Source organism: Aristolochia californica, unplaced genomic scaffold (genome assembly GCF_029961685.1).
Source record: "Aristolochia californica isolate CCGP_79_NKW_82.1479 unplaced genomic scaffold, dmAriCali1.0.hap1 SCAF_2, whole genome shotgun sequence".
Classification (NCBI taxonomy): Eukaryota; Viridiplantae; Streptophyta; class Magnoliopsida; order Piperales; family Aristolochiaceae; genus Aristolochia; species Aristolochia californica.
The window spans coordinates 38695743-38723141 of NW_027181881.1; the positions used below are offsets into that span (position 1 = coordinate 38695743).

General features: G+C 37.5%; 1 protein-coding gene across 1 annotated transcript; it reads left to right on the plus strand.

Moving 5' to 3' along the window:
- Positions 1-1597: 1597 nt before the first annotated feature.
- Positions 1598-3912, plus strand: LOC137956756 (protein ELF4-LIKE 4-like). The gene is made up of 2 exons (XM_068804363.1): positions 1598-1786; positions 3305-3912. The coding sequence occupies exon 2, from the start codon at positions 3339-3341 to the stop codon at positions 3681-3683; it is 345 nt and encodes a 114-aa protein (XP_068660464.1). The 5' UTR covers positions 1598-1786; positions 3305-3338; the 3' UTR covers positions 3684-3912.
- Positions 3913-27399: the final 23487 nt, after the last annotated feature.

Below are 27399 nucleotides of genomic sequence, written 5' to 3' on the forward strand. Positions count from 1 at the left end.
TGAACGTTGGAGAAGTATCTCTTTAAGCAAAACTCGCCCCAAATGAAACATTCCTGCCATATTGAATTTCAAGTGCTCTCATAGCTTCGTAAGTTTTTGTCTCTTCGGAATCAAAAGAAAGTTTAAGTGTTTGATTGATTGACTCACATACAAAACCAGTTTTGCGGTCATTACATGTGTTTTATATTTTCAAGTAATTCATTACTTGAGTTGTTGAATTGCTAGTAGATTCACAATTGGTTAGGTGTATTTTTTTTATTGATCTTGATTGCAGCATTTACGTATTAAGAGGCATTACAGTGTTTGAATTGAAAAATAACCATTGCATTTGTAGATCATTCAAAACTTGAATAAATTGATTAGTAGGTGCTGAAGATTCCTTTGTGGGTTAAGTGTTTTTAGGTAGTAACAGTTGATGATAAACCCTAGTTGTTGGGTAAGGTACAATTGGATATTGTGATATGCTCTTGTAGATGTTATTTGGCTATTACTTTGTGAATTTTTTAGTCCGAACTAAAAAACCCTTGAGAGTGGATTACAAATCCAAGATAGGATTATGAACCACTATAACATTATTAACATTATTGATTGATTGAATTATTTGTTGTGTTTATCGATTGCAATCCAAGATAGGGTTATGAACCTTTATAAAATTATTAACATAGTTGATTGATTGCATTGTTTGTTGTGTTTATTGATTGCAATCCAAGATAGGATAATGAACCACTATAAAATTATTAACATTGTTGATTGATTGAATTGTTTGTTGTGTTTATTGATTGAATTGCGATCGAAGTGAGTTAAAAATTGAATTAACTTTTATAATTTGATAAACTTACCCCCCCCCCCCCCCCTCTCTCTCTCTCTCTCTCTCTCTCTCTCTCTCTCTCTCTCTCTCTCTCTCTCTCTCTCTCTAAGTTTATCTTTGTAAGACATAACAAATATATGAATTAGAAGATTTGAACCTAGATATATTAATTATTGTTAGTCTGACTAAACTCTCATAATTTTCCCATTGAGTCTTTAGAATGATGAAAAATTACCCACATTTTAGAATTTTAATTAAAATACTTTAGGGTTTAAGTAGTTATACTTTCTTAATTCATCACCTACACAAAAAACAACATGTAATCACAACATGTAAGGGCTGCTCAGAAATTGGACCAGAGGTGGCGTGAGAGAGGCGTGAGTGGGACGGTACGGACGTGAAGAGGAAAAGAGTTCAACGTTCTTTCGAAACGGAAAAGTTGTGCGTCCGATACGGCACGTCAAACGCTGGGACCCACACCAGGGGGTGCAGCGGCTCCGGAATCTGGAGTCTCGTCTCCGTTGCCTCGCTGCCATGTGTCGCCTGGTCATTGGAACTGAACACATTTAAGGAAGATATTTGGGAATCCTTCTACCTCGAGTCTCGACCGCGCAAATTAAGTGAAATTACGGTTGGTTGATTCCATTTCTTATTATCCAAAATTTCTCTCCAGAGGGAAAAGAGGGAGGGGTATTCAAGTAATTTCATATTTTAGAATTTGGATGCCGTTTTGTCACTAGGATCCTAAAAAGAAAAAAAAAGCCATTATTTTTGCAGAAAGACTGAAAGAGTCAGGAGGGGGAGGAAGGCGGAGCGTGACTGTCAAATCTACTTATTCTCTCATATCTTCTCTCTCGTCTCTCTGATTTCAGGGCTTCTCTACTCCTTTTGCGCGGATTCCTTTAAATTGACCCATCGATTTTTCCTCTCTTTGTTCCGGCCTCCGGACTTTTGAGAACAATGCTCCCTTTTTTCATGGTATGTGGTATTAAATTATATATGTAGAATATCTATGTCAATATCCTCTTACAGTTTTCGTTTACTGTTCATCAACCCGCTTTCTCTTTCCTTTTTCCTCATTTTTTTTTTTTTTTTCTGTATTGGGAGTTTTTCTAATTTCGATTTTGTCTCGTTGATGGCCTTTGTTGAAGTGACTTCCTGGGTCTTCGAGTTTTTGCCTTGTTTTCTCCGAAATCAGCGATGATAAACAGAAAAACGTAAACGAGTTTTTTTTCTTGTGGCTTGTTTGTGTGGTTCTCTCCTCTACTTTCAATCAGGGAAGTTTACGTTTTGGAATTTGGGATTTTCCTTGGCTGTGAGCAAAGTGATAAAAAAAAAATTCTATTGGAAGATCTTCTCTTATTTCACTTATTTCTCAAATAAGTCACTCGTCTCTTTCTCTTCTTTTCTATTTTTTGCTTTTTGTTTTATGTTTTGTCTAATTGAGGAATTTCTCGGCGGCATTTTCTTGTACGGTCGAACATTGGACTACCAATTATGTCCTTTTTTTCACTCCTGCAGAATCAAAAAGTCCTCTTTTCGATTATTTTATTTTTCTTTTTTAGCCCTTTTTTTTTTTTTTCTGGATTTTCCTGTTCTTTGCCTTTCTTTGACAGTAGTACTACTCTTTGTTTCCCCTGCTGTATTGACTGGTTTTCAGTTTCTTTTGAGCTCTGATTCTTCGTTGAATGGAAGAGCTTTGGTGTTGATTTCTACGAACCAAAAAGAAAATTCCTTTTTATGGTGATGGATCTGATTTTATGTCATATCTTGAAAAACTATCCTTGTTTCTTGACCTAATCCTTTGTGCAAAACGCGGAAACCATGGTTTCCGTTCAGAAGACCTAGTTCATCACGCCTGAATGCTAGAAAGCATCCACAAGTTCTTTTTCTTGATTTTGTTATGTTTTCCTATTGCAGATTCTGAGACAGCAATGCCCTCTTTAAAATCTGATTTTGGAAAGACTACTGTTTCTCCGATTGGAGCTTGCCTTTTTTTTTTTTAAAGGTTTATGCAGCGATCTGGTTGCCCCTCAAATTGGCTGTGAATTGGGTCAATCAGTGTCATTCATGGAGTAGTTAAAGGTTAAACCCAGGATCTCTTCTATTCCAGTTGAATTTCATCTCAGAAATTTTGATGAGTATCTCGACCTTGGGTTGTTTTGTGTTAGAATGCTGTTGATTCTATTGAATTTCACCTGAACACTAAAATCATAATGAACTATCTTCTTTCATTTTATTTTATTTTATTTTCTGAGTTCTGTCTTTTTCTTTGTTTTCCTGTGATTCTGTGTTCCCTTGGTTGATGTTGATCTTTTTATTTTCTCTTTCTTGTCTCGATTTAATGTCTTTGTATGTTCATTGACATATACACCTGATTATGACATGATTAACGAAAGCAGGGAGCTCTGCTATAGGATTTGTTTTCTATCATTTCCTCTTTATCTTACCATTTGTCATCTTCTTTTTCTTCTTCTTTCCTCTCTGCAATCTCAGGGTCGGTTTTGATTGGATCGAGCTTCTAGCTGTAATGGAGGGGGATGCATTTTCAGGCCTTGGCAATGGAACCCAAGTGGATAACAAGGTCTTGCAAACTTTCCAGAAGAGCTTCGTCCAAGTTCAGAACATCTTAGACCAGAACAGATTACTGATAAACGAGATTAACCAAAACCATGAATCAAAAATGCCTGACAATCTCAGCCGGAATGTTGGTCTGATCCGAGAACTTAACAACAACATCCGAAGAGTTGTTGACCTATATGCAGATCTCTCAAGTTCTTTTACAAAGTCAATGGAGGTCTCTTCCGAGGGGGACTCTGCTGGGACCCTGAAGTCGGATGGAAAGGCTGGCCAAAAGAGAATTAGGCCCGGATAGAACAGAAACGATTCTTTGACAGGGTGGGAACGAAGTCCCCGTAGGGATGTTAAGGCTTTTAGGAATTTGAATCGATTAGATTCTGTAACTCTGTATTAGTACTACTTCCATTTTTCACTTCCGATGTTTCATTAGCTTGTGAAAATAATAGTTAATTTCTGCATTGTAATTCTATGTATAACTCCCTCCATCTCAGTCAAATGAAGCTTGTTCCTCCTGTTGATTTACACAGATTTCTGCATTGCAAATCAAGTTTCTGCCCAACCTGTAGAAACCCAAAGAAAAGTTGCAGAAAGTTGAAGGAGCTTTTTCATTTTTCATTTATTCGAATGAAATGGTGGGATTACTGTCCAGATAAAGGACCATTGAACTCCAACGATGGGTGTTCGATATAAAGTCTAAAGAGGGTTTCTACGATGTAGAAGACATTATTGATCAGACAATGGAACTGTCCCCTACCTTTCTTTTGAACAAAAAGCCAAATTCTAGTTTGGGGTCTCCAGATACTTGATCTAGAGTGTATAATTCTCATCATTTCCCTATGAGGAAGAAAACTGCCGTTTCTCTCACAGCTGTTTTTTCTCCACGAATCTCCTGTTATTCCAAGCCTGTTCTGATCCTCCTTCTAGAGCAGGTACTCTTTACTCTTTCTAGTTTTAAGACATGAAGATACCGCAGGTACGCTGTCCACTGTTGAAAGAGTTTCAGGATCTCCTCCTTTTCTTCTTTCTCTCACGAAAAACAGAAACTCTCAGTTGCATTTGTGGGGATATCTCTAGTTTTCTGAGATGCTTTAGGGACATACTTGAAAGCAACCCAGATAGTTTAGGTAGTGGTTTCCTTCCCTATCTCACACCACAAGAGCAGAATCTCAGATAAGAGATGATGAGCTTTTTGACCGCCCTTTTGATCTGGCCAATCAGTTCCCTCTGGTCCCCAGATGGTAAGAATTTAAAAGAACGAAAGAGAAAGGAAGCAGCTTGGGTAATGAAAAAGACTGGAACAGAACACAAGAGTTTGAGAGAGAGACAGATATCCACAAAACAGTGACACCCAAGAAGAGGACAAACGAGTCCAGGAGCTCTTTTGGCGAGGACCCGGGGACGACTTCAGTGCTTATCCTACTAATGTCATCTGTTCATCTCCTTTCCCTTTCCTTCATTCAATTCTGGGCATTAAATAACCTTTTCGAACTAGTTCTACTGTCCATGATTCCCCGCCCTTTTCTAGCACAATTGATGGAGCATCCTTTCTGGGTGGACCTCTGTCTCGCTTTTTTTTTTTTTTTTTTTTTTTTTATGGAATCACAGCTTGATTTCCTCAACTCGTTGAATGACCCACATGCCTCATTGCTGCAACTAGCTCCTGTTCTGTTCTTTCATTTAAAATCATCTTCTTGTCGCTATTACTCTAATTGGTTATTGGGTGATCCATCTGGAGCAAACAGGTTAACCGCTGTAAGTTGATTTAATATCCTGGTTCCACCATCTGCCTCAGCTTACATCAATCTTCTTCTCTTCTTAAAATCGTTTCTTCTCCTTGAAGATTCAAATTATGATATTATAATTGTCAATGTTCAAGCACAGTTCTCCACCTAATGTTATAATTAATATAAAGTTTAATCAAAATTATAGAGGGTTCAGAGTTTTTAAGAAAAAAAAAAAATTCTCGGCTCATTAGCAAGAACCAGATTTCCAGAGGTCAATCACATTGAATCCAACCATGGGAGTGTCCTTATTTCAGACAGAAAAAGTTGGAGACAAGCAGAGGTTTTTGGTCTGCAACACAGATCATCTGTTCATGCTTATATCACGTGGTGGAGCTGGACGGAAGCTTTCTAATTTCTGGGATGTTCACCACCACAACCCGTGTTATCTCCTCTCCATTGCAGACTTTTATATATTTTCTTCTGAACATGGCTAGTTCATGCTTGTCAGATAGATTGTAAACGAGGAGGGGACCATAAGCTCCCCACCTCGGTGACCTTTTCTCCGTTTATGAAGGCAGTCTCTTTCCATTATTTAATTGGATGCAGGTATCTTCCAATTTTTAAAACTTTGTTTTCATTAAGCAAAAGTCTAAACTGTAAACAAAGAAGTCCAGTGATGAATAAAACGAAGTTAAGGATCAGATCATGGCGGTTTAGAGGTTGGTGATATGAATTCGTCCGAGTATTAAAAGTCTCTCGATGTCGTCGTCCCAAGAAGCGCCTCACAAGATTCTAAGTCGGCCTCATTAAAGATTTGCCACCCAACAATGTAAATATCAGGAGCTGTAAACAGTAGTGTCTTTGCAATTTAATAACAGATCCAACTTCGTATCATTGGCTTAATTTTAGTGTTTATTTTAAGCCTTGAGCAGGGAAAAGAGAAGATTATCAATCTTTTGTTCATCACAGACGTAGTATATGACATGTTTGTTCATGTACCTAGTAAAAGATAGCCGATTTTTTTAGAAGATCGATACAGGATATGTCAAAATATGTAGCATCTGAGTAAGCGTCCTTTTCATGGGGTTGAGTAGATCAGATTAAGCAAGCTAAGAAAATTTTTTAAGAACTCCCATGAATGTAAGTCAGCTAATCTTAGGTCATAAATCAAATCTAAGAGTCGCTTATCTAGTTTGTTGCTGTCTTACGTAAGTGTGGGTGTGTCTATAATGATCAGAATTGTGATTACTACGAGAACTAGCAATGGGGATAGTCTTTTCCAATACTAACTACAAGATGGAGAATTTGGTCCATTTTATTATATATCTATGATAGGAGGATGTTAAGAAGCATTAGTGGCATATCTTGTAATTATGTAGATGAGTGGCCCTACTTGTAAGATTTTATAAGATTTTGAGTCCCTCTTTTGTTTTGCTTGTACAAGGGTTTCTAAACCTCTTCTAAAAATATGAATTAAGGGGGAGAGGCTCACATGATGAGCCCCCCATTGTGTGTGAGAAACCCTCTCCCTAAGGGCTCAAGTTCTCTTTCCAAGTCTCCTCTTATCTCCTCTTCTTTAATCTTCTTCTATTCTTGTCTTATCCTCCTCTCTTACTCTAGCCTCTTTTAGACATAAAACGCCTAGATTCTAACTGTCAGAGTGGTTCCGTCCACTCATGTAAACAGTAGCTTTTCACACCTAACAGATCGGTCTTTTGGGTGTATTGGCTAGCCGCTGTCATGGTATCAGAGCTGGGCACGCCACATCCCGCGTTCGAATCCCGTGAGAGGCGGTAAAAAATGGGCAAGGTGTCAGAGTGGTTCCGTCCACTCTTATAGGCGGTAGCTTTTCACACCTAACAGATCGATCTGTTGGGATGTATTGGCTAGCCGCTGTCACTAACACGGTATAAGAGCAAGGATTCTAAGGTTTAAATAAGCTACTCAAATGTAAAGCAAAGTTGAAGGCTTCAAAGGGCTGGTTCTCATCAACTCTTAAGGGCTGAAAAAATTCCAACAGGCCTCTTATTCAAATATAGTCATTCTTTTTCATGTTTTGAATCATTAATAGTTCATATTTATGCTTCCCTTAACGTCCTTCAAATTGGAACTCCAAGTTTCTCTAAAAAAATAAATCATTTTGAGATCTACATGAAGGCCGAAATCTAAGTAGAGCAGGCGCTACGTCGCGAGTTTGATTCCCCTTGGGCGTGGGCCGTAGACACCACCCGGACGATCGTTGCTTAGTCTTGAGCCGCCGTGGGCGTCTGCTCGTGGCGATGGATGTACTATTATGGTTCTGCCTGGGTTAAGTACCTATGTCTTCCGCTCCTAACAGGCCGGTCTTTTGGGTAGTATTGGCTAGGTGCTCAACACTATTCCACTCAAGAGCCTAGTAATTTTTCTTCATGGTCTAAGTCAATAAAAAAGTTCCTAATTACCTAATTACAAGAGACTTTGCTAGACATTTGACTTAGCCACCCCTTAGTGAAGATGATCATTCATATTAAAAGTGGTTGAAGGAGGACAGCTTAGTCATAAGCTAGTTGGTAAATATCATGGATGAATCAGTTGCTAACAATTTTATTCACTTAGAAACAACCCCATGAGATCTAGGACACTTGTTCTAGACTTTATTCCACTCTAATAGCCTTCAAAAGGTTTATGATATTTTTTAGGAGATGTGTAACCTTCATGAAAATTATGCTAGATTCAAGGCTATAAGAGTGGAAAGTTGTTCAACCATATTTAACTGATATTGCCACTTAAGAGAACCAAAGAGAAAAAAAAAATTCAGCCATATGTCTTAAAAATTTACAAACCTACTTGGATCTTGTGAAATCTCAGGTACTTAGCACTTTTGAAAGACCCTTTTTAATAATGTATGTACAACCATGCCTAGATTCTAGTAAAAGGATCCACCTCTCAGATGGACCAAATAGAAAATTCAGCAATGTTACATGATCATACTTATTTTCTAATTAACCGCATGCCATTACGTGTGTTACATGATCATACACTATTCTCAAAATTATCTAGTGTTGCACCCCCTTTTCCTTTGACTCCTTGTGTGTTTGAGTGTGTTTCATTTGTGCATACTTTGGGTCCCCACTAGAGTAACTTTAGTTCCATAACAACCAAGTGTATCTTTTTGGGTTATCTAAAAAACCAAAAGGGGTATGGCTTGCTTCTTTCTTAGCTACAATGTCATTATCTACCATACCTTCTACTTATGAAGAGGCCTCAAAGGATACAAGAGAGAAGACTACCATGGATGAAGAAATGCAAGCCATGTGTAAGAATCATACTTGGTTGTTGTCTTCTCTTCCATCATATAAGGCCATCGGTTGCAAATGGGTTCTTACACTGAAATAAAACCTTGATCATAAAATTGCTAGATCTAAGGTTAGATGGGTTGCTAAAGGCTATACATAGTTCTATGGTATTGGTTGTGAAGAAACTTTCTCTCCAGTGGCCAAATTAAATTCAAGTTGGGTTTTTATTTCTTTAGTGGTGGATTTTAAATGGTCTACATATTAGTTAGATGTTAAAAATGCAGTTTTGAAAGGTGATTTATCGGAGAAGGTTTATATGATTCAACCACCTTGTTATGTGGTTGAAGGGGATAAAGTATGTCATTTGAATAAGGCTATTTATAGGTTAAAATAATCCCCTCATGTCTGGTTTGACGACTTTACAATGGTTGTTATTAACCTTGGGTTCACAAGATGAGAAAGCGATTAGTCGATGTTTAAAAAAACAACTGCAACAGATATGATTCTTATGGTTGTCTATATTGATGACATTATTATCACAAGGAGTAACACTGGAGGCATTCAACAAGCGAAAAAATACTTGAACAGAGAAGTTCAAACCAAAGACCTAGTACTCAAATATTTCCTGGGTATAGAAGTTATTTGATTTAGTTATGGCATAATTTTCTCTCAAAGGAAGTATGTTCTTGATCTATTAAAAGCAATTTGAATGCTTGGGTATAAGCTAATTGATACACCTTTGGAGCCCAATGTTAAGCTTCGTGTTGAATCAAGTGATAGTGTATATGTTGCCAGATTCCAACATTTGGTTGGCAAATTGATCTATCTCATGGTTACATGATCAAATATCTCTTAATTTGTAACTCTATTGGTCAATTTATGCATCAATCCTAACAAGCTCATTGGATGGCATTAGAAAGAATCCTCAGCTATTTGAAGAAAAATCTGGGTCAAGGATGGTTGTATAAGTGTCACGGCATATCGATATTGAAGGGTTTATAGATGTAGATTGGGTTGGTTCTTCTAATGATAGAAACCCAGCCCCATGTTATTGTACTACTATAGGAGGAAATATGGTCACTTGGAGAAGCAAAAAACAAAGTGTTGTGGCAAGGTAAAGTGTTGAGGTAGGATAGAGGGCCATGGCACATGTAGTAAGTGAGTTATTATAGCTTAAGTCATTAATGTCAGAATTTGGGTTCAAAATAACCAAGCCCATGAAACTTCATTGCCACAATTAGGTGCAATTCACATTGTTACTAATCCAGTATTTCATGAAGAACAAACACAATGAGATAAACTACCATTTTGTCCAAGAAAAATTATATGTTTGTGTCATATCAATGCAATACATGCCTTCAAAAATCAACTGGTAAATATTATCACAAAGGCTAATGTAGGAATGCCTCTCTCTACCACTTTCTCCAAGCTGGGAATATTTGATGTGTTTGCACCAGCTTGAGGGGGAGTCTTAAGAAGCATTAGTGGCACATCTTGTGATTCTGTCGATGAGTGGTGCTACTTGTAATTTTCTAGGACGTTAAGTTCCTCTTTTCTTCCACTTGTAATAGGATTCTTAACCCTCGTCTATAGATATGATTTAAAAGGAGAGGCTCACATAAAAAAATCTCATTGTGTGTGTGAGAAACCCTCTCCCTAAGGACTCGAGTTCTCTTTCCAAGTCTCCTCTTCTTTCTTCTTCTTCTCTTTCCAAGTCTCTTCTTTTTTTCTTCTTCTCTTCTTCTCTTCTCCTCTTTCTTCTCTCTTACCCTACCTCTGTTAGAAGATGGGCCCAAGCCCACATAAGTATGGAGAACACCCACATGTCCAAGAGAGGTAACATGATTGTGAGTAAAGTATCATCCCATAAAGATGGCACAAGGGTGTAATTAGTCAAGGTGAACATATCTACTTAAGTTTTTTTCTCATGTAAAGCTTGTAGCCCTAAGGGTATTATAGACATTGTAAAATCCTCTAAAAACTATAAATAGAGGCTCTTGGTTTGGGGTAGAGCATCAAGCTCTCTCCTCTTCTCTCAATTCGGGGAAGCACTCTCTCTTAGCCTAAAGGCTTCCCAACTCTCTTTTCGTTACTTTCTTCTCTACTCGAGTTCCCTTTTTGTTGTCCACTTTTCTTCACTTCTCTCTTCCTTCTCTTCTCTCTCTCTTAATTTGCTAGAGGTTCTAAGCATGGGGTCCTAGATTCAACATGGTATCAGATCATTGAATTCAGGATCCCCACATCAAGAAGATGCTCTAAGGACTTTATGATCAAAACAACTCATAAAAGGCTCTTTGTGAAGCATGGTTGAATCTTGTTGAGATAAGTTTTTCATTTTATTAACATCCATTCATAGCTTCATGTTCTCTTTTTTTTACCTTTGGAATATGATTCAGAGATGATTCTCTTTATTACATGAAAGTATTGAAATTTATATATCTAGGATTGGAAGAAGCTTGTAAAAAGTTGGGTTTTTTAGTCGATTTGCAAGTTTTTGGATAAAAATTGGTTTATATTGAAATCTCTTGCATGAGAAGTTACTATTTCGTGGGTGCAATATTTTTTTATGAAGATAAATGTTCTTGAGCCTATTATGAGCTTTTGATCTATTGGATTTGGAAAATTTAGTCACTTGGCTACTATGCTAAGTTTTTCAGTAGACAATTTGTGGTATTTTAAGAGTTGGAACTCCACTCGGCTTAAGCTTTTTTTACGAGATTTTTTTCAAGGTCTCAGAACTTCTATGAGTGTAAAGAGACATTCTCATTCATGAATGATCTATCATGCCAAGCTTCATCAGTTTTCTTGATAAAAGAAGAAGCTGAAAGAAGAAGGTTGTTTTAAACAACTACTTGTGAAAGGATTTTTTTTATAAGTCGAACTTCTTTTTTTATTCAAAGCCACGAGTTGGCTCCTTGTTCTTGCATAAATTTCCACCTGAAATACAGGTTGTAAGATTGGTTTACATAAAATGAAGCAAGAAAAAATATTTAAGGAGGTATTTCTTTGGAAAAGCCAAGGTGGAGCCAACTTATTCAAGGAAAGTTTCTGATTTTTTTTAGATCTTACAACACCTCAAGATCTCCTTGATTAGGCCTGATTTGTTTAATTTAAATAAATCATATCTTGACTAAATAATAAAAGACTGAATCTAGACTGATTGTATTCTAAATTGGCATCAATTGTATATGGAAAGCTCTTGGAAAGATCTTACTCTCCCGGCATGGAAGATATACTTGATTGATTTGGTGTTATAGATTGATGATTGATTTGGTGTTATAGATTGATTTTTCCCATTACTCTAAAAGGAAGACAAGACTTTTGATTACACCATCTTTTGACCAGCAATTCTTCTTGCCTAAGTGTGTCTCTTACTTTCCTAAAGGACTAATTAAGCCTAGGTTCCCCTTCAATTTACCTGAGCTAATCTATCCTATTATCTCTTGGCTTCACTTGGTTCTTGGTTATTAAAGCATCTTATTTATGCTATATCACTTATTTTGAGTAAAATATTATTCTCGGGTTGTCTCTAATGGCTGAAGCTCACATTGGTAGTAAGATTTATATTATCAAGATTACCACTATACCCTTACGAGAGTTATCAAGTTACTTCAGCTGGTCAAAATTGGTTAGGAGGTTTCTTATTACCCGAGACCTACTAGATCACCTAGCCAAGCTTAGACCGCCCATTGATGAGGAAGATATTGCTTACAATAAATAGTTAAAAAATGACACTTTGGTGATTAGTTGGCTCATCAACAACATGAAAGAGCATGTCTCCAATAATGTTGTCCATCTAGAGACAACTAATCAAATTTGGGAAAAATGTGCTAAATTGTACTCCAGCTCAGACAACCTACAAAGGCCATATGATATACTCCAAAGTATGTTTAGTATTAAATAAGAAGAAAATATACATGAGTACTTGGCAAGATTCAAAGGTCTTCTTCAAGAATGGAAGCTAGCTCAACCTAACTCCATTGATATTTTTGTTCAAGACAAACAGAAAGAAATTTTAGCAACCGCTATCTGTTTAGAAAATATTAAGTCTTATCTTGAGGTTGTTAAAACACAACTTTTTAGCACTTACGCTATTCCCACATTTGATGATATTAGTGTCAACTTACTTTGCATTCCAAACTCTTCTTCCCCTTCTCCTACTGAAATATTATCAGCCATGTACTCCGATAATAGGGGCACACCAACAAACCAAGGCTGAGGTTGTGGTAGAAATAATAGAGGAGGTCGAAGAAGAGGTGGAAAGACCAGTCCCTTCAGAATAGACAACAAGGAATGCACTCATTGTGGGAGGTATGGCGACACCATCGAACATTTCTAGAAACTCCACAGGAGGACAGATTGGGCTATGGCTAATGTAGAATTTAGGATCTCATGAAAGGAACTTTAGATCAACAAGAAAGAAGAAGAAGAGAGAAGAGAGAAGGAGAAGAGAAGAAGAAGAACGAGGAAGAAGAGAGTTTGGATTAAGGGAGAAGAGGGTTGCGTCAAAAAGAAAAATGTGGGTTGGACGAATTTGTGGAAAGAGAGGAGAGTGCTTCAATGCCCTACCTCTTAGCCAATGCCTTTATTTATAGTTTTACAATGCCCTTAGGGCTACAACTTGATAAAACAAAAGACATAGAAGGAACACATATTTACACTTCTATGCCATCTTTATGGAAAGTTCCATATTTTACACATATGCCACTCCTTTTATGTGTGGGCTTCTTGTCTTGAGCTCGCGGGCTTGAGCCCATCTTCCAACACTCCCCCTCAAGTTGGAGGAGAAAAGACATCATAAATACATAGCTTGCCACATATAAACGATAGGATTTTAGATATAACAAGCTTAGTGAGAATATTAGCTACTTGCTCTTGAGATGACACATGTTTGAGAGAGATTATTCCTGCTTGAAACTTCTCCCGTATAAAATGATAATCCACCTCAATATGTTTAGTTTTTTCATGAAAAAATGGATTAGTGATATGAATGGCTGCTTGATTATCACAATGCAGATTCATGGACCCTTTTTTTATAAAAACCTAGTTCGGTAAGAAAGATCTTGATCCATAAAAGTTCACTAACGGTGTGGGCCATAGCTCTGTATTCTGCTTCGGCGCTAGATCTTGCAACCACATTTTGCTTCTTACTTTTCCATGTAACCAAGTTTCCCCCAACCAGAGTATAATATCCTGATGTAGATTTTCTATCATCAGGAGATCCAGCCCAATCTGCATCTGAGAAGCCTTCTATGTTGAAGTGCCCATGTTTTTTATACAGCAATCCTCTTCCTGGAGCTCCTTTTAGATAACGTAATATTCTCTCTAAAGCCTGCCAGTGGGTAATTTGTGGTTTGTGCATGAATTGACTCACCACACTTACAGCATATGATATGTCTGGCCTAGTTACTGTGAGATAAATCAGTTTTCCCACGAGTCTTTGATATTTGCCAATATCAATATCTTCTTCATTTGTGGCACATAATTTTACATTTGTATTCGTAGGTGTGTCAACTGGTCCACAACCCTTCATTCATGTTTCTTCAAGGAGATCCAAGACATATTTCCTTTGAGACAATATTATCCCATGTTTGGATTGAAGAACTTCTATACCCAAAAAATATTTAAGCACACCAAGGTCTTTAGTCTTGAATTCCTGACATATCATCTGCTTCACCTCTTGTATGCTCAAAGCATCATCACCGGTTAAGATAATATCATCCACGTATACGACCAATAATATTTTCTCTTTGACAGTATCTTTATAATATACGGAATGATCAACTGAGCACTGATGAAAATCAAACCGTAGGAGTGTTTGACTAAATTTATCAAACCAAGCCCGAGGGGACTGCTTAGGCCCATATAAAGACTTTTTAAACCGGCATACTGACTCCCCTTCAACCACATAACTAGGTGGTTGAACCATATAAAATTACTCACTGATATCACCATTTAAAAAAACATTTTTAACATCCAACTGTTAGACGGGCCATGAGGAGTTAACAGCAATAGATAAGATGATGCGTACCGAATTCAATTTTGCAACAGGAGAAAAGGTCTCCTCATTATCTATCCCATAGCACTGTGTATAGCCCTTAGCAACCAGTCGAGCATTAAGACGAGCAACCGATCCATCCGGATTATGTTTCACCAAAAAAACCCATCGACAACCAACCAGTCTTTTACCTTTCCGGAGTGATGTTAAGTACCAGGTTCGGTTTTTGTATAAGGCGTGCATTTCTTCATCCATAGTCGCCTTCCATCCTGGATGTCTCAGGGCCTTCTGATATGACTACGGAACTGAAGTAGAAGAAAGGGACGCAAAAAGCTGAAAACACTCGGAAGACAAGCGATGATGAGACATAAAATTTGAGATAGGATGCGAAGTAGTACAAGAACGACGTTCTTTTCTTAAAGCAATAGGTCGAGTATCAAATTCAGGCCCATACATAGGAGAAGAAGGATTTACCTCGGGTGGATCCGACAACTCCATAGGTGAAGGTACGACCGATGCATCAGGGGATGCATCCACTTCAAGATAGAATGGCACAAGCGGTCAAGGAGTAGTAGAAGGACAAGTCCATCATGGGAGGAGTAGAAGGGAGTGTCCTCAAAGAAAGTCACATCCCTAGAGATAAACATCTTCTGAAGGGTAGGATTGTAACAGACATAACATTTCTGGGTGCGAGAGTATCCCAAAAAAATGCACTTCATAGACCGAGGATCAAGTTTATTTTTATGTGGAGATGTAACATGAACAAAACACGTACATCCAAACACTTTCAAAGGAAGAGAAAAATGATCTTCACCATTAAATAACACAGAGTAAGGAGTTTTATGATGAAGGACTGATGAAGGTAACCTATTAATGAGAAAGCATGTTGTAAGTATAGCATGAGGCCAATAGAAATAGGGTACCTTCATGGAGTAGAGGAGGCCCCGAACAACTTCAAGAAGATGACGATTCTTCCTTTCAGTAACACCATTTTGTTGAGGAGTATAGGCACATGATATTTGATAAATAAGCCCATTACTCTCACAAAATTATTTGAAGTCAAGAGACATGTATTCCTTAGCATTATCAAATCTAAGGGTTTGAATTTTCTTCCCAAATTGTGTCAAGACCATAACATGAAAATTTTTAAGCAAAGGAAGAATTTCGGAATGCTCTTTAAATAGATATAACCAAGTCACTCAAGTAAAATCATCAAAAAAAAATGACAAAATATTTAACTTGGGAAATACTTGAGACACATAAAGGGCCCCATACATCAGAATGTATTAGCTCAAACGGAGCAGTACTTGTAGTTGTAAGACAAGGAGAATATGTACTCCTGACATGTTTACATAATCGACAAACCTCACAACTGAAATTAGAAAGTTCTTTTAAAGATGGAACCAAAGAACAAAGGTGAAGGGGTAGATGGATGACCAAGTCGGCTGTGCGAAAGTTGGGCCTCAAATGTAGTGGACGATAATGCAACTAATGGTGGAAGAGTGAAGTAGTACAAACCCCCCTTTTCATGGCCCCCACCAATCACCCACTTTGTAGTGAGATCCTGAAAGACACAAGAAGACGGTGAGAAGGTGATAGAGCAATTTAATTGTTTGGTCAATTGGCTAACCGAGAGCAAATTTAAAGGAAATTGAGGAATAAACAAAACATCTTGAAGGGGAATAGATGAAGTAAGAGAGGAGGAACCTTTGCCAAGGACCTTGGTTTGGGTACCATCAGCAATAGTAATGAATTTATGAGGATAACAAGGAGATAAGGATTGTAACAAGTGTTTGTTACCTGATAGATGTTCAGAGGCCCCGAAGTCGATGATCCAATAGGAAGAGGAAGAAGAGGAAGAAAGCATACCTGAGGCAATAGTTGTGGCAGCAGTAGATGGTGAAGGAATAGATGATTCCATGAAGGACTTCATTTTCTGAAATGCAGCATAGTCCTCAGCCGTAAGAGTCACATTTTTGGATGATGATTCAGCCTTATCTTCATTTTTCTCAACGTTAACCGAGACTAGGTTAGCTGTGGCCCAATCAGGCTTGCATTGAAGTTTCCAGCATGATGGCACAAGGTGGTTCTGATAGCCACAATAAATACAAAGTTGAGGCTCAGTATGGAAAGAATTCTGACCCATTCTACCACCTCTATTTTCAGCCCCTCTCATAGTTCGACCCCCTCTCATATTTTTGCCCCATCCTCGGGATAAGGAAGATGTTCCCCCGATTGCCAGAGAACATTGCCGATGGAACATCAATAGGAGGAGGGGATGGATCCGGTATCCGAAGTGATGTAGCACTAATATCATCGAAGGATGGAAGAGCAGAAGAACTTAGAAGTTGAGTTTTGGCCACCTCAAGGTATGGTTTAATATTCGATAAGCAAATGGCTGCTGCCAAAGCTTCTCTTTTTCGTTCTTGAACGGCAATATCAGTGGAATATGGCTGAGCTAGTTTCCATTCTTGAAGAAGACCTCAAAACCGTGCCAAAAATTCGTGAATATTATCTCCATGTTTCGTATGCAACATGTTTTGTAAGACATCATATATTTTTTTGTAATGAAGCAGTGCTTGAGTAAAGCTTGGCACAAGTGTTTCATATGTTCTTGGCGGTTTCCAAGTGGACAACATTGTTGGCCACCTGCTCTTCCATGCTATTAATGAGCCAACTTATCACCATGTTATCATCCTTAACCCACTTGTGGTAGGACGCATCTTCTTCATCAATCGGAGGAGGAAAGTTAACAACGTGGCTCAAGAGGTCACGAGTAATAAGAACCCTCCGAACCGATTGTGACCAGCTCATGTAATTGGAGAGACCTCTAAGTGGAATTGTAGTAATACGGAGTATATTACTCTTATTACTATTGTATCCAATCTCCATGATGAGGCAAGTAAAATATGGAGGTCAAGGTAAAAGGCCTTCTTCAAAGAACAATTACTCTATGTAATTTGAAGAACCCGTAGACCAAATCAATCACCAACAAAAGAGAACAAGAACCAATTTCTTTCACAAGGGAAAGCACCAAATTATCAACAAATTTGTGCCTTTATAAAGTGATAATAACATCCAGCCATCACTCAACTTCTCTTGTATTCATAAGAACAAAGAGAAGAAAGTAGATGCAACCGATTAGACCTTAATCCAAACTCCAACACAAACGAGCAATAGACAAAAATTTAGAGAAGATTTAACGACAAACCAAGACACTTGGAAGAGATTTATCTTCAGCTCATGGGAGACTTCAACGTAAAAAAAAAAAAAAATTCAATTTTTGAAGTTAAAAAAAAATGGAACTACAAAGGGTAAATGACTGCTGGAATTTCATCAAACATATAATAGGCATCCAACAACATAACACAAACCCATGAGCAACCTTAAGTAGGAGAAGATACAACAACATGTGCTGGAATTCTACCTCAATTGAGATGGATCCAAATTACATAAAGGTAATTGAATTTCACCCATCAATCTTAATAAGATGCAAACAACAAATGATCTTGATCACTCTTGTAATTGATTTACAAGGAGTTAAGATTACAACATCAATTTAGTCATAGAAATAAATCTTTACAACATATAAAGATTTATCTTGACTTCATGTGACTCAAAATTCAAGAAGTAAAGAAAAACAGTAAAAAGGAGTATGTAAATAAGAAAAGGAAACAAAAAAAAAAGTAAATAAGAAGAGCATGAACCTATCTCTTTATGACTGAACTCCTTTAACAACTTCTTGAACAGATTTCATAATAACTCCATGAAGAGATCCTAAACTCCTTGCTCTGATACCATGTAGAATTTAGGATCTCATGAAAGGAACTTTAGATCAACAAGAAAGAAGAAGAAGAAGAAGAGAGATGGAGAAGAGAAGAAGAAGAACGTGGAAGAAGAGAGTTTGGATTAAGGGAGAAGAGGGTTGCATCAAAAAGAAAAATGAGGGTTGGACGAATTTATGGAAAGAGAGGAGAGTGCTTCAATGCCCTACCTCTTAGCCAATGCCTTTATTTATAGTTTTACAATGCCCTTAGGGCTACAACTTGATAAAACAAAGACATAAAAGGAACACATATTCAAACTTCTATGCCATCTTTATGGAAAGTTCCATATTTTACACATATGTCACTCCTTTGCCGTGTGGGCTTCTTGTCTTGAGCTCGTGGGCTTGAGCCCATCTTCCAACAGCTAATATGCCTTAGCTAGTGGCATTGTTGAATTTACGATCCCATGCTTTGAACCTTGAGCAAGATGAGAGAGGGAGAACAGAGAAAACAGAGAAGAGATGAAAAGAGAAAAGGGAGAGAGTTCGGGTAAAGAGGAGAGAAGAGAGAAAGGGAGAAGAGAGACTTTAGGATAGGAGAGACACTCTTCCACGAATTGAGAAGAGGAGAGCTTGATTGAAACCCTTCAACCAAGGCCCCTATTTTTACTTTTTCCATTACATATTTAGGAAAACTCTTCAATCAATTAGGATCCCTAATTACATCAATCAAGGGAAGATAAAGATATATGAATCAAGGAAGATTACAAATCTTCCACCTCATCAATCAAGGGAGATTACACATCTTCCACCACGTCACACTTCATGCCACCTCTCTTGGTCCCACCTTTGCTCCAACCTTGTAAAACTCCCCCTCAAGCTAGCGGTGAGAAAACATCGTAAGATGCCCAGCTTGCTGCAGATAGTAGACAAAATTTTATTAGTGACTAGTTTTGTGAGAATGTCTGCAACTTGATCTTGTCAGGTGATATGCTTGAGAGATAATATGTCTCTCTTATAAAGTGGCAATCCACCTCAATGTGTTTTGTTCTTTCATAGAAGACCAGATTTGAGGCCCTGTATTCTGCATCTGCACTGGACTTTACGACTATATTTTGCTCCTTGCTTTTCCATGTTGTTGAATTTATAGAAAAGAGAAATACTTCATTAACTTGATGTAATCAAAGTACATGAACCCCTATTTATAATTGAGGAAAGTAGTAGAGTCTAATTACAATTAAATACCCTTTCCCCAATTACACCCAAACTCTAACACTTAAAGATAAGTCTCAGCAAAATTTAAATAACTCAACATAAATAGAAGACTAACATAACTAAAACACCTTTAAACTGAGACACTCAAGTGAAACCACCTTTTGTGAGACTCTTGTAAGACTCCACCATATTAATTCTAACTCTGTGAGACTGCTTACAGTGAGAGTCATGTATGAGGCTTTCATATCTTCCCTTCAACACTCCCCCTCAAGCTGGAATTTATAACTTTAGCTTGCAATGAAAAGAATTCTTGGTCTTCAATTTTCTTTGTAGCAAAAATTTCTTCCTAGATGCAAAAACATCATCTTTTGTGCTCCCCTTTCTTGAATATTTTTGTCACCTTAAAATTATCACAACATATGGAATAAAATTCCTCTTTCTTGTACTTCTTCTACTTCTCCCCCTCAAGTTGGGAGGTAATAGAAGTGATCTTAGATTGAACCAAATAACATAGATATAGTAATAAGCTCCTCCATTATGGTGTCCCAACACCGAGCACCGACGCTCAAAGGTAGAAAAGGGTGATAAAACATAAGTCGATACCAAACTCAAAGGATTTCGAACAAATATAGTGATAAAAATCACTAAAGTGGGTAATGCCTGTCATTCACAAGACGAAAATAAAAGACCCACAAGTACATATAAAAAGTCTCAATGAACTTAAAACATCCATATGTATATGTTGGAAGATTAGCCCAAGCCACCAGACCAAGGCAGGTCCACATATCCAAGTTTCCAAGAGTGTTGGAAGAAAGGCCCAAGCCCATAAGATATGGGACCCACCATGATCACGTGAGGTGGCAAAAGAAGTCTAACACAATAAGAAGTCTAACATATCCACAATTATTATGGAAGCAGGTCTCAAAGAAGAGTTTCAGTTTAAAGGTGTTTTAGTCATGTTAGTCTTCTATTTATATTGGGTTATTTAACTATGCTAGGACTTCTCTTTAAGTGTTAGTGTTGGGGTGTAATTGGGACAAGGGTAGTTTTATTATTGTGGGACTCTACTACCTTCCTCTATTATAAATAGAGTTTCATGTACACTAATTGCAATAAGACAATAAAGTATTTCTCTTTTTCATAAATTCAACGGTATATAAATATATAAAAAGATAAACCAACCGAAGCTACACACAAGAGGTTGGCCCAAAGGGGTATGTGAGAGTCAAAATAAAGGATGGTAGGAGAAAGACTATCAAATTACCAATGGGTAATGGGTAAAGAGGAAGATAAGATATTGAGGCCACCATGTGCTTTATTTTTCTAAGAAATTCAAATTCCACATCAGACGAACCAATGCCGACAACAGTCATCAAATAATGAACCCAAGGCAAACAATCAAGGAGTTCTTCTTCATAAATAATGATTCAATTAAAGAGACAGAATAGTAGTAGTGGAAATGGACCAATCCTCAAATAACATGCACCACATGTGCAGTTGTATAGTAGTGGATAACCAGTGAATAATAGAAGTCCTTAAGGGTAATAAGGATACATAAAATAGTCTGCAACAAGTCCATCAGTAAATAAGAAAGTTTCACCAAATAGTATGTTGGAACCGAGTAATAACCAAAATAATAATTCGGCTGGAGATAGAGAACCGAGTTGAACTGAGTCAAATAGTAGAGTAATATAACCGAGTCGTAGAAAATAAGTGGGCTGAATCAAGTTGACCCGGAACCGAGTTGGCTGAATCAACTCTGCTCGATGGATTAACCTGAGCGGAATAGATGACTCTCGGGTTACTGGTTCGATGGGTTGACCTGATAATGGCTGGTTCAAGTTGGACTTAGTGCTCAATTAAAACCAGTTTCCTAACTTAGGAAAACTTTAATTAACCAACAGTGCGTCTTCTTCCTCACGGTGCCGAACAGCTCAGGACAACAGAGTCGTCCAGTGGTGCTGCCTCCCGAGTAGACGGTGATGAACCAGCGAAAACCAAAAATGGAAGACTAGTCAGAAATAGAAGCCGACAGGATGGACCAGTGTCTTCGTCCTCCCAAAGTGGCTCTTGGTGATTTCCGAGCAAAGAAGGATGAGCGGACAATTCTGTGATTTCCAAAAAAATAGCATCAATGATAGAAAAAAGATCTTATCTAGCAGAGTAATCAACTCGGCAGTAATTAACTCAAGTGGGTTAATGCTGAAGTAGTGTAGCTGAATAATCAACCAGTCAGATAACTCAATAGTAATCAACTCACATCCAGTAGAGGTTAAAACTAGGAAATAAGGAAAATCAAAGTTTCCCGATGGACAACAATAGCGAAGATACAATCCAGAGTCAACTTGGACAATAGCAATACCATAAAGAAAGGATCAGAAATACTGGAAAAACACAAATCAGCCAAAAAATAAAGGAACCAACGTCTCCTTCTTCCCCATGGTGTTTGAGGTTTCCGAGACTCCAGAAATAGCAACAGGCAAACAAAGCAGAGAATTGACGGCTCAGTTCCAGCAGAATGCCAGCAGACAAAGGCTTAATCAACGTCTCCTTCCTCCCCCACGATGCATGAACCAGCAGAGATAGAGCAATAAGGATCTTCCAAAAGATCACCGAGATACAGTAGCAATGGAGTTGGCATCGAAGACGAGCCAGAGAATTATAGGAGCAGCAGCAAAGGCAACTAATGAACCAGACATCCTAGAGAAAATTTTCAAAAGAAGAAGCAGATTGAGCTCTTGGAATCAATCAGAGCAGAATCTTATTATGTTTTACAAACTTATTCATCGAGCAGTAGTAAACAAACAGAGAAGAAGATCCTTCTCAAAATAAAACTCCATCAATATATAATATGAAATCTTAAAATATCAATATAGAGGTGAAAAATGTAAAGCAAACAACGGGTATAGGGAGTGAAAAGATAAAAAAAAGAAGATAAATATGAACCAAAACTACTAGAGATAATAGATCAGAAAAGGATCACATTAACTCATAGAACCTGCTCTGATACCATGTTGAATTTATGGGAAAGAGAAATACTTCATTGACTTGATGTAATCAGAGTACATGTAATCAGAGTATTAAACTACCTTTAAATTGTGACTCTCCTGTGAAACCACCTTTTGTGAGACTCTTGTAAGACCCCACCATATTAATTCTAGCTTTGTGAGACTGCTTACTGTGAGAGTCATATAAGAGGCTTTCATATCTTCTCTTCAATACATGTAACCATGTTTCCTCCAACTATTGTATAATATTCCAAAGTAGATTTTCTATCATCTGGGGATCCGGCCCAATCTACATATGGGAACCCTTTTAAGTTTGAATTGACCATGGTTCTTATAGAGAATTTCTCTTCCTAGAGCTCCTTTCAAATATCGTAATATTCTTGCTAATACTTTCCAGTGAGTAAGTTGCGATTTGTGCATGTATTGACTCACCACACTTATTGCATATAAAATATCTGGTCTTGTTACATAGAGATAAATAAGTTTCCCCACAAGTCTTTGATATTTTTCGATATCCACATCTTTTCCAGTGCATACAGATAATTTTTTATTTGAAACCATAAGAGTTTCTACTGGTCTGCACCCCTTCATTTTTGTCTCCTTCAAGAGATCAAGGACATACTTTATTTAACATAGTATAATCCCATGTTTAGAATGTATCACTTCAATACCCATCAAGTATTTAAGTAGTCCAAGATCTTTTGTCTTGAACTCTTCACATATATTTTCCCTTGTCTTCTGAATGCCCTTGAGGTCACTACTGGTTAAGATAATATCATCAACATAGATGGTCAAAAGTACTTTCACTTTAAGGGTATTTTTAAGAAACACAAAGTAACCTACGGAACATCTATGAAATCCGGCCCGTATTTGGGCTTGGTTAAGTTTATCAAACCAAGCACAAGGAGATAATTTCAGACCATAGAGGGATTTCTACAATCGATATACCAACTCCTCCTCAACCACAAATCCAGGTGATTATTGCATATAAATTTCTTCCTTTATGTCCACATTGAGGAAATCATTCTTCATATCAAGTTGATAAACCGGCTAGGAAGAATTAGCAACAATAGATAATAAAATACGTACCAAGTTCAATTTTGCCACTAGAGAAAAGGTTTTCTCATAATCGATTCCATAGCATTGAGTATAGCCTTTGGCAATGAGGCAAGAGTTAAGGCGAGCAACTAACCCATCCGGATTATGTTTAACCGTATAGACCCACTTACAACTTATGGGTTTCTTGCCTGAAGGAAGAGGAACTACAGCCCATGTTTGATTTTCATAGAGTTCTTGTGTTTCTTCTTCCATTGCCGCCTTCCACCTTGGATGTCTCAGAGCCTCTTGATAGGACTGTGGGATAGAGGAGGAGGAGATAGACACAAGAAATTTACAACATGAAGAAGATAAATGATGATGAGACATAAAATTTGATATGGGATGAGAAGTAGAGGGCCTAGTGCATGTTTTGGGTTCTTTCCTTAAGGTGATCAGCAGAATATCATATTGTAGTCCAAAAGTAACAAGAGAAGAAAGACTTACCTAGATGGGATCCGCAAACTCCGCAGGTATGGTGTCAGCCAATGCTTCTGGGGGTTGAACAATTCCCACAAATCGGGGCACAACCGATCGAGGAGAGGTTGGGACATAAGTTAGACCTGGAGGGGCATTTTTTGAGTAGTATGAAGAGTCTTCGAAAAAAGTTACATCGCTAGACACAAGTAACCTTTGGAGAGTAGGATTGTAGCAAACATAACCTTTTTGTGTGCGAGAGTATCCTAAGAAGATATATTTCATGGATTTTGGATCAAGTTTACTATACTGAGATGAGGTAATATGAACAAAGCATGTCCACCCGAATACTTTCAAGGGAAGTGAAAATGGATCACCATGTGGAAACAATAAGGAATATGGGGATTTATGATCGAGAACGAAAAAGGGTAGCCTATTTATTAGAAAGCAAGCAATAAGGATAGCATGTAGCCAGTAAAAGTATGGTACATTCATGGTATACAATAAGCCATGAGCTACCTCGAGAAGATGATGATTCTTTCGATATTCTACACCATTCTATAGAGGGGTAGAGAGACAAGATGTCTAATGGATAATGACGTTTTCTTGACAAAAGGTGTCAAGATCACTAGAGATTTATTCTTTGATATTATAGACCTAAGTACTTTAATTTTGTGACCGAATTGAGTGACTACCATAGCATGAAAGGATTTAAAAATTGATGATATTTCAAATCACTCTTTAAAGAGATTTAGTCATATCGTACAATTGAAATCAACAATGAAGGTAATAAAGTACTTAATTCAAGAAATATTTGAGATACTCAAGGGTCCCCATACATCAATGTGAATCAATGAAAAAAAAGCAACATCTTTAAGTTCATGCTGAGGAGAATATGTGGTCCTTTGGTGTTTGCTCATTTGACACACTTCATAATTTAAATTGGACATATCCTTACAAGTAGAAAAAACAAAATGAAGGGATTGTTTGGATGCATGTTCCAACGATTATGCCATAGATTCGCCTCTATGTGCTTGGTTGAGATAGTATTTATTTGAGGCACATCCAGGTAGTAGACCTTCCTTGTTCACAGACTCCGCCAATCCCCTGCTTGGTTCTAAGATCTTGAAACACACAGGATGTGGATGAGAAGGTGAGGAAGCAATTAACATCTTGTGTAAGTTGAATAACAGATAAAATATTCAAGAGAAAGGTAGGAACAAAAAGAACATTTGTGAGCTAAAGTGTTGGCGTAATAAAGAAAAATCTTATCCGAGAACTTTTGTCTAGGATTCATTAGCTATGGTTACAAATTTATCTGAGAGACAAGGAGAGACAGAGTGGAGTAGACTTTTGTTACCTATGAGATGCTCGAAGGTCCCTAAGTCAATTATCCAAGATGATGAGGAGGAAGTGGCAGAGAGCATACCTAAAGTGGTGGTGGCAGCAATAGTGGAAGAGGAGCTTGGAGGCGATACCATCAGAGTTTTCATTTTTTGGAATACGTCATACTCATCATTGGTAAGGGTCTTTTTTTCTATTGGTGGGGAAAACTTGTCCTCCTTTGTATGACTTACTGAGGCTTGATTAGCCTTGGCCCATTCTGGCATACCATGGATTTTCCAACATTGATGAATAGTGTGGCCATATTTCCCACAGTGGGTGGATTCCTTCCTTTTGTTATGAAGGAACCATTCCTTCCACCTCTTTCTTTTCATACCATGGATTTTCCAACATTGATGAATAGTGTGGCCATATTTCCCACAATGGGTGGATTCCTTGCCTTTTGTTATGAAGGAACCATTCCTTCCACCTCTTTCTTTTCCTTTCCTATAATTTCTTCCTCGGCCTTGGCCACGGTTGGTTGACGTTCCCCTATTACCGGAGTACATAGTGGATGATACATCAATGGGAGAAGGGGAAGAGGAGTCTACAATGCAAAGTAATGTGGCACATACATCATCAAAGGTGGGAAGAGCAGAGGCAGTAAGGAGTTGAGTTTTAGTAACCTCAAGATACGGCTTAATATTTCCTAGACAATGGCTAAGGCTTCCTTTTGCATGTCTTGGACAAAAATAGTAGTGGAATTAGGCTAAGCTAGCTTCCATTCTTGAATAAGGCCTCAGAATCTTGCCAAGAACTCATGAATATTTTCTCCTTGTTTAGTATTGAACATACTTTGGAAAATATCATATGGCCTTTGTATATTGTCAGAGTTAGAGTACAACTTAGCACATATCTCCCAAATTTGCTTTGCGGTGTCTAGATGAACCACATTGTTGGACACAAGCTCTTACATGCTATTGATGAGCCAACTAATCAGCAAAGTGCCATTTTTAATCACTTAGCATAAGGAACATATTCTTCATCAATGGGTGGTCCAAGTTTGGTTAGGTGACCAAGTAAGTCCCTTATAATAAGAAATTGTCGAACCGATTTGGACCAACTCATGTAATTTGATATCCCTCACAAGGGTATGGTGGTAATCTTAAGACTATCTTTCTTACTACCCATGTATTCTTCAGCCATAAGAGACAATTCAAGGGTAATAGTTTACTCAAATATGAACTAGCCTAAGTAATAGGCTTGTAGAACCAAGTGAAGCCTAAGACTAGCTCTTGTATATGGGAAGAGAACCCGAGCTTAAAAACCCACTTAGGCAAGTAACTTGCTGGCCAAAAATTTCTATAATCAATTCTCTAGTCTTCCTTTTAGAGAATAGCAAAAATAAACCAACAAGCATGAAATCAAGTAAAGTATATGACATGCTGAGTAAGATCTTTCCAAGATCATTCCAAAAATAGTTTTGATGCCATATTGGAATAAAAAAATCTAGATTCAATCCCTCATGTGTTAGGTAAGATATGATTGATTTAAAATTAAACAAATCAGGCCTAATCAAGAAGATATGACACGGATGTAAGATCTCAAAAAATTTTCAATCTTCCTTCAAATAGATTGGCGCCAACTTAACTTTCCAAAAGACCACTTCCTTAATTATTTTGAGATGGCTTATTTTTATGTAAAACACAACCTTATAATCTTGATTTCCCTTGAAGTTTGAGGCAAGGACAATAAACAAACTCATGGCTTTTAATCAAACAAGGACAGGCCACTTTTCAAAAAAAAAAAAAAAAAAAAAAAACCTTGCACAACTCTATGCACAAAAACAAACTCATGGCTTTTAATCAAACAAGGACAGGCCACTTTTCAAAAAAAAAAAAAAAAAAAAAAAAAACCTTGCACAACTCTATGCACAAAAACAGCCTTCTTCTTTCAGCTTTTACTTTCTTTCTTTTTTATTCAAAAAATGATGAACCTTGGCATGAGATATGAGTGTACCCATTTAATTTTCATATGAGGGCCAAGACTTCAAAAAAATCCTCCAAAAAAATGTACAAAATTAAATAGAGTTCCAACTCTTGAAAAAACTCGACTAATAGAGATGCTTAGCATATTAGCATAGTAGCTAAGTAATATGATTTTTAAAATTCATTGGATAAAAAAACTACT

Excerpts from the sequence above, each read along its gene's own strand:
- LOC137956756 (XM_068804363.1), top strand. The coding sequence starts at position 3,339 with ATGGAGGGGGATGCATTTTCAGGCCTTGGCAATGGAACCCAAGTGGAT.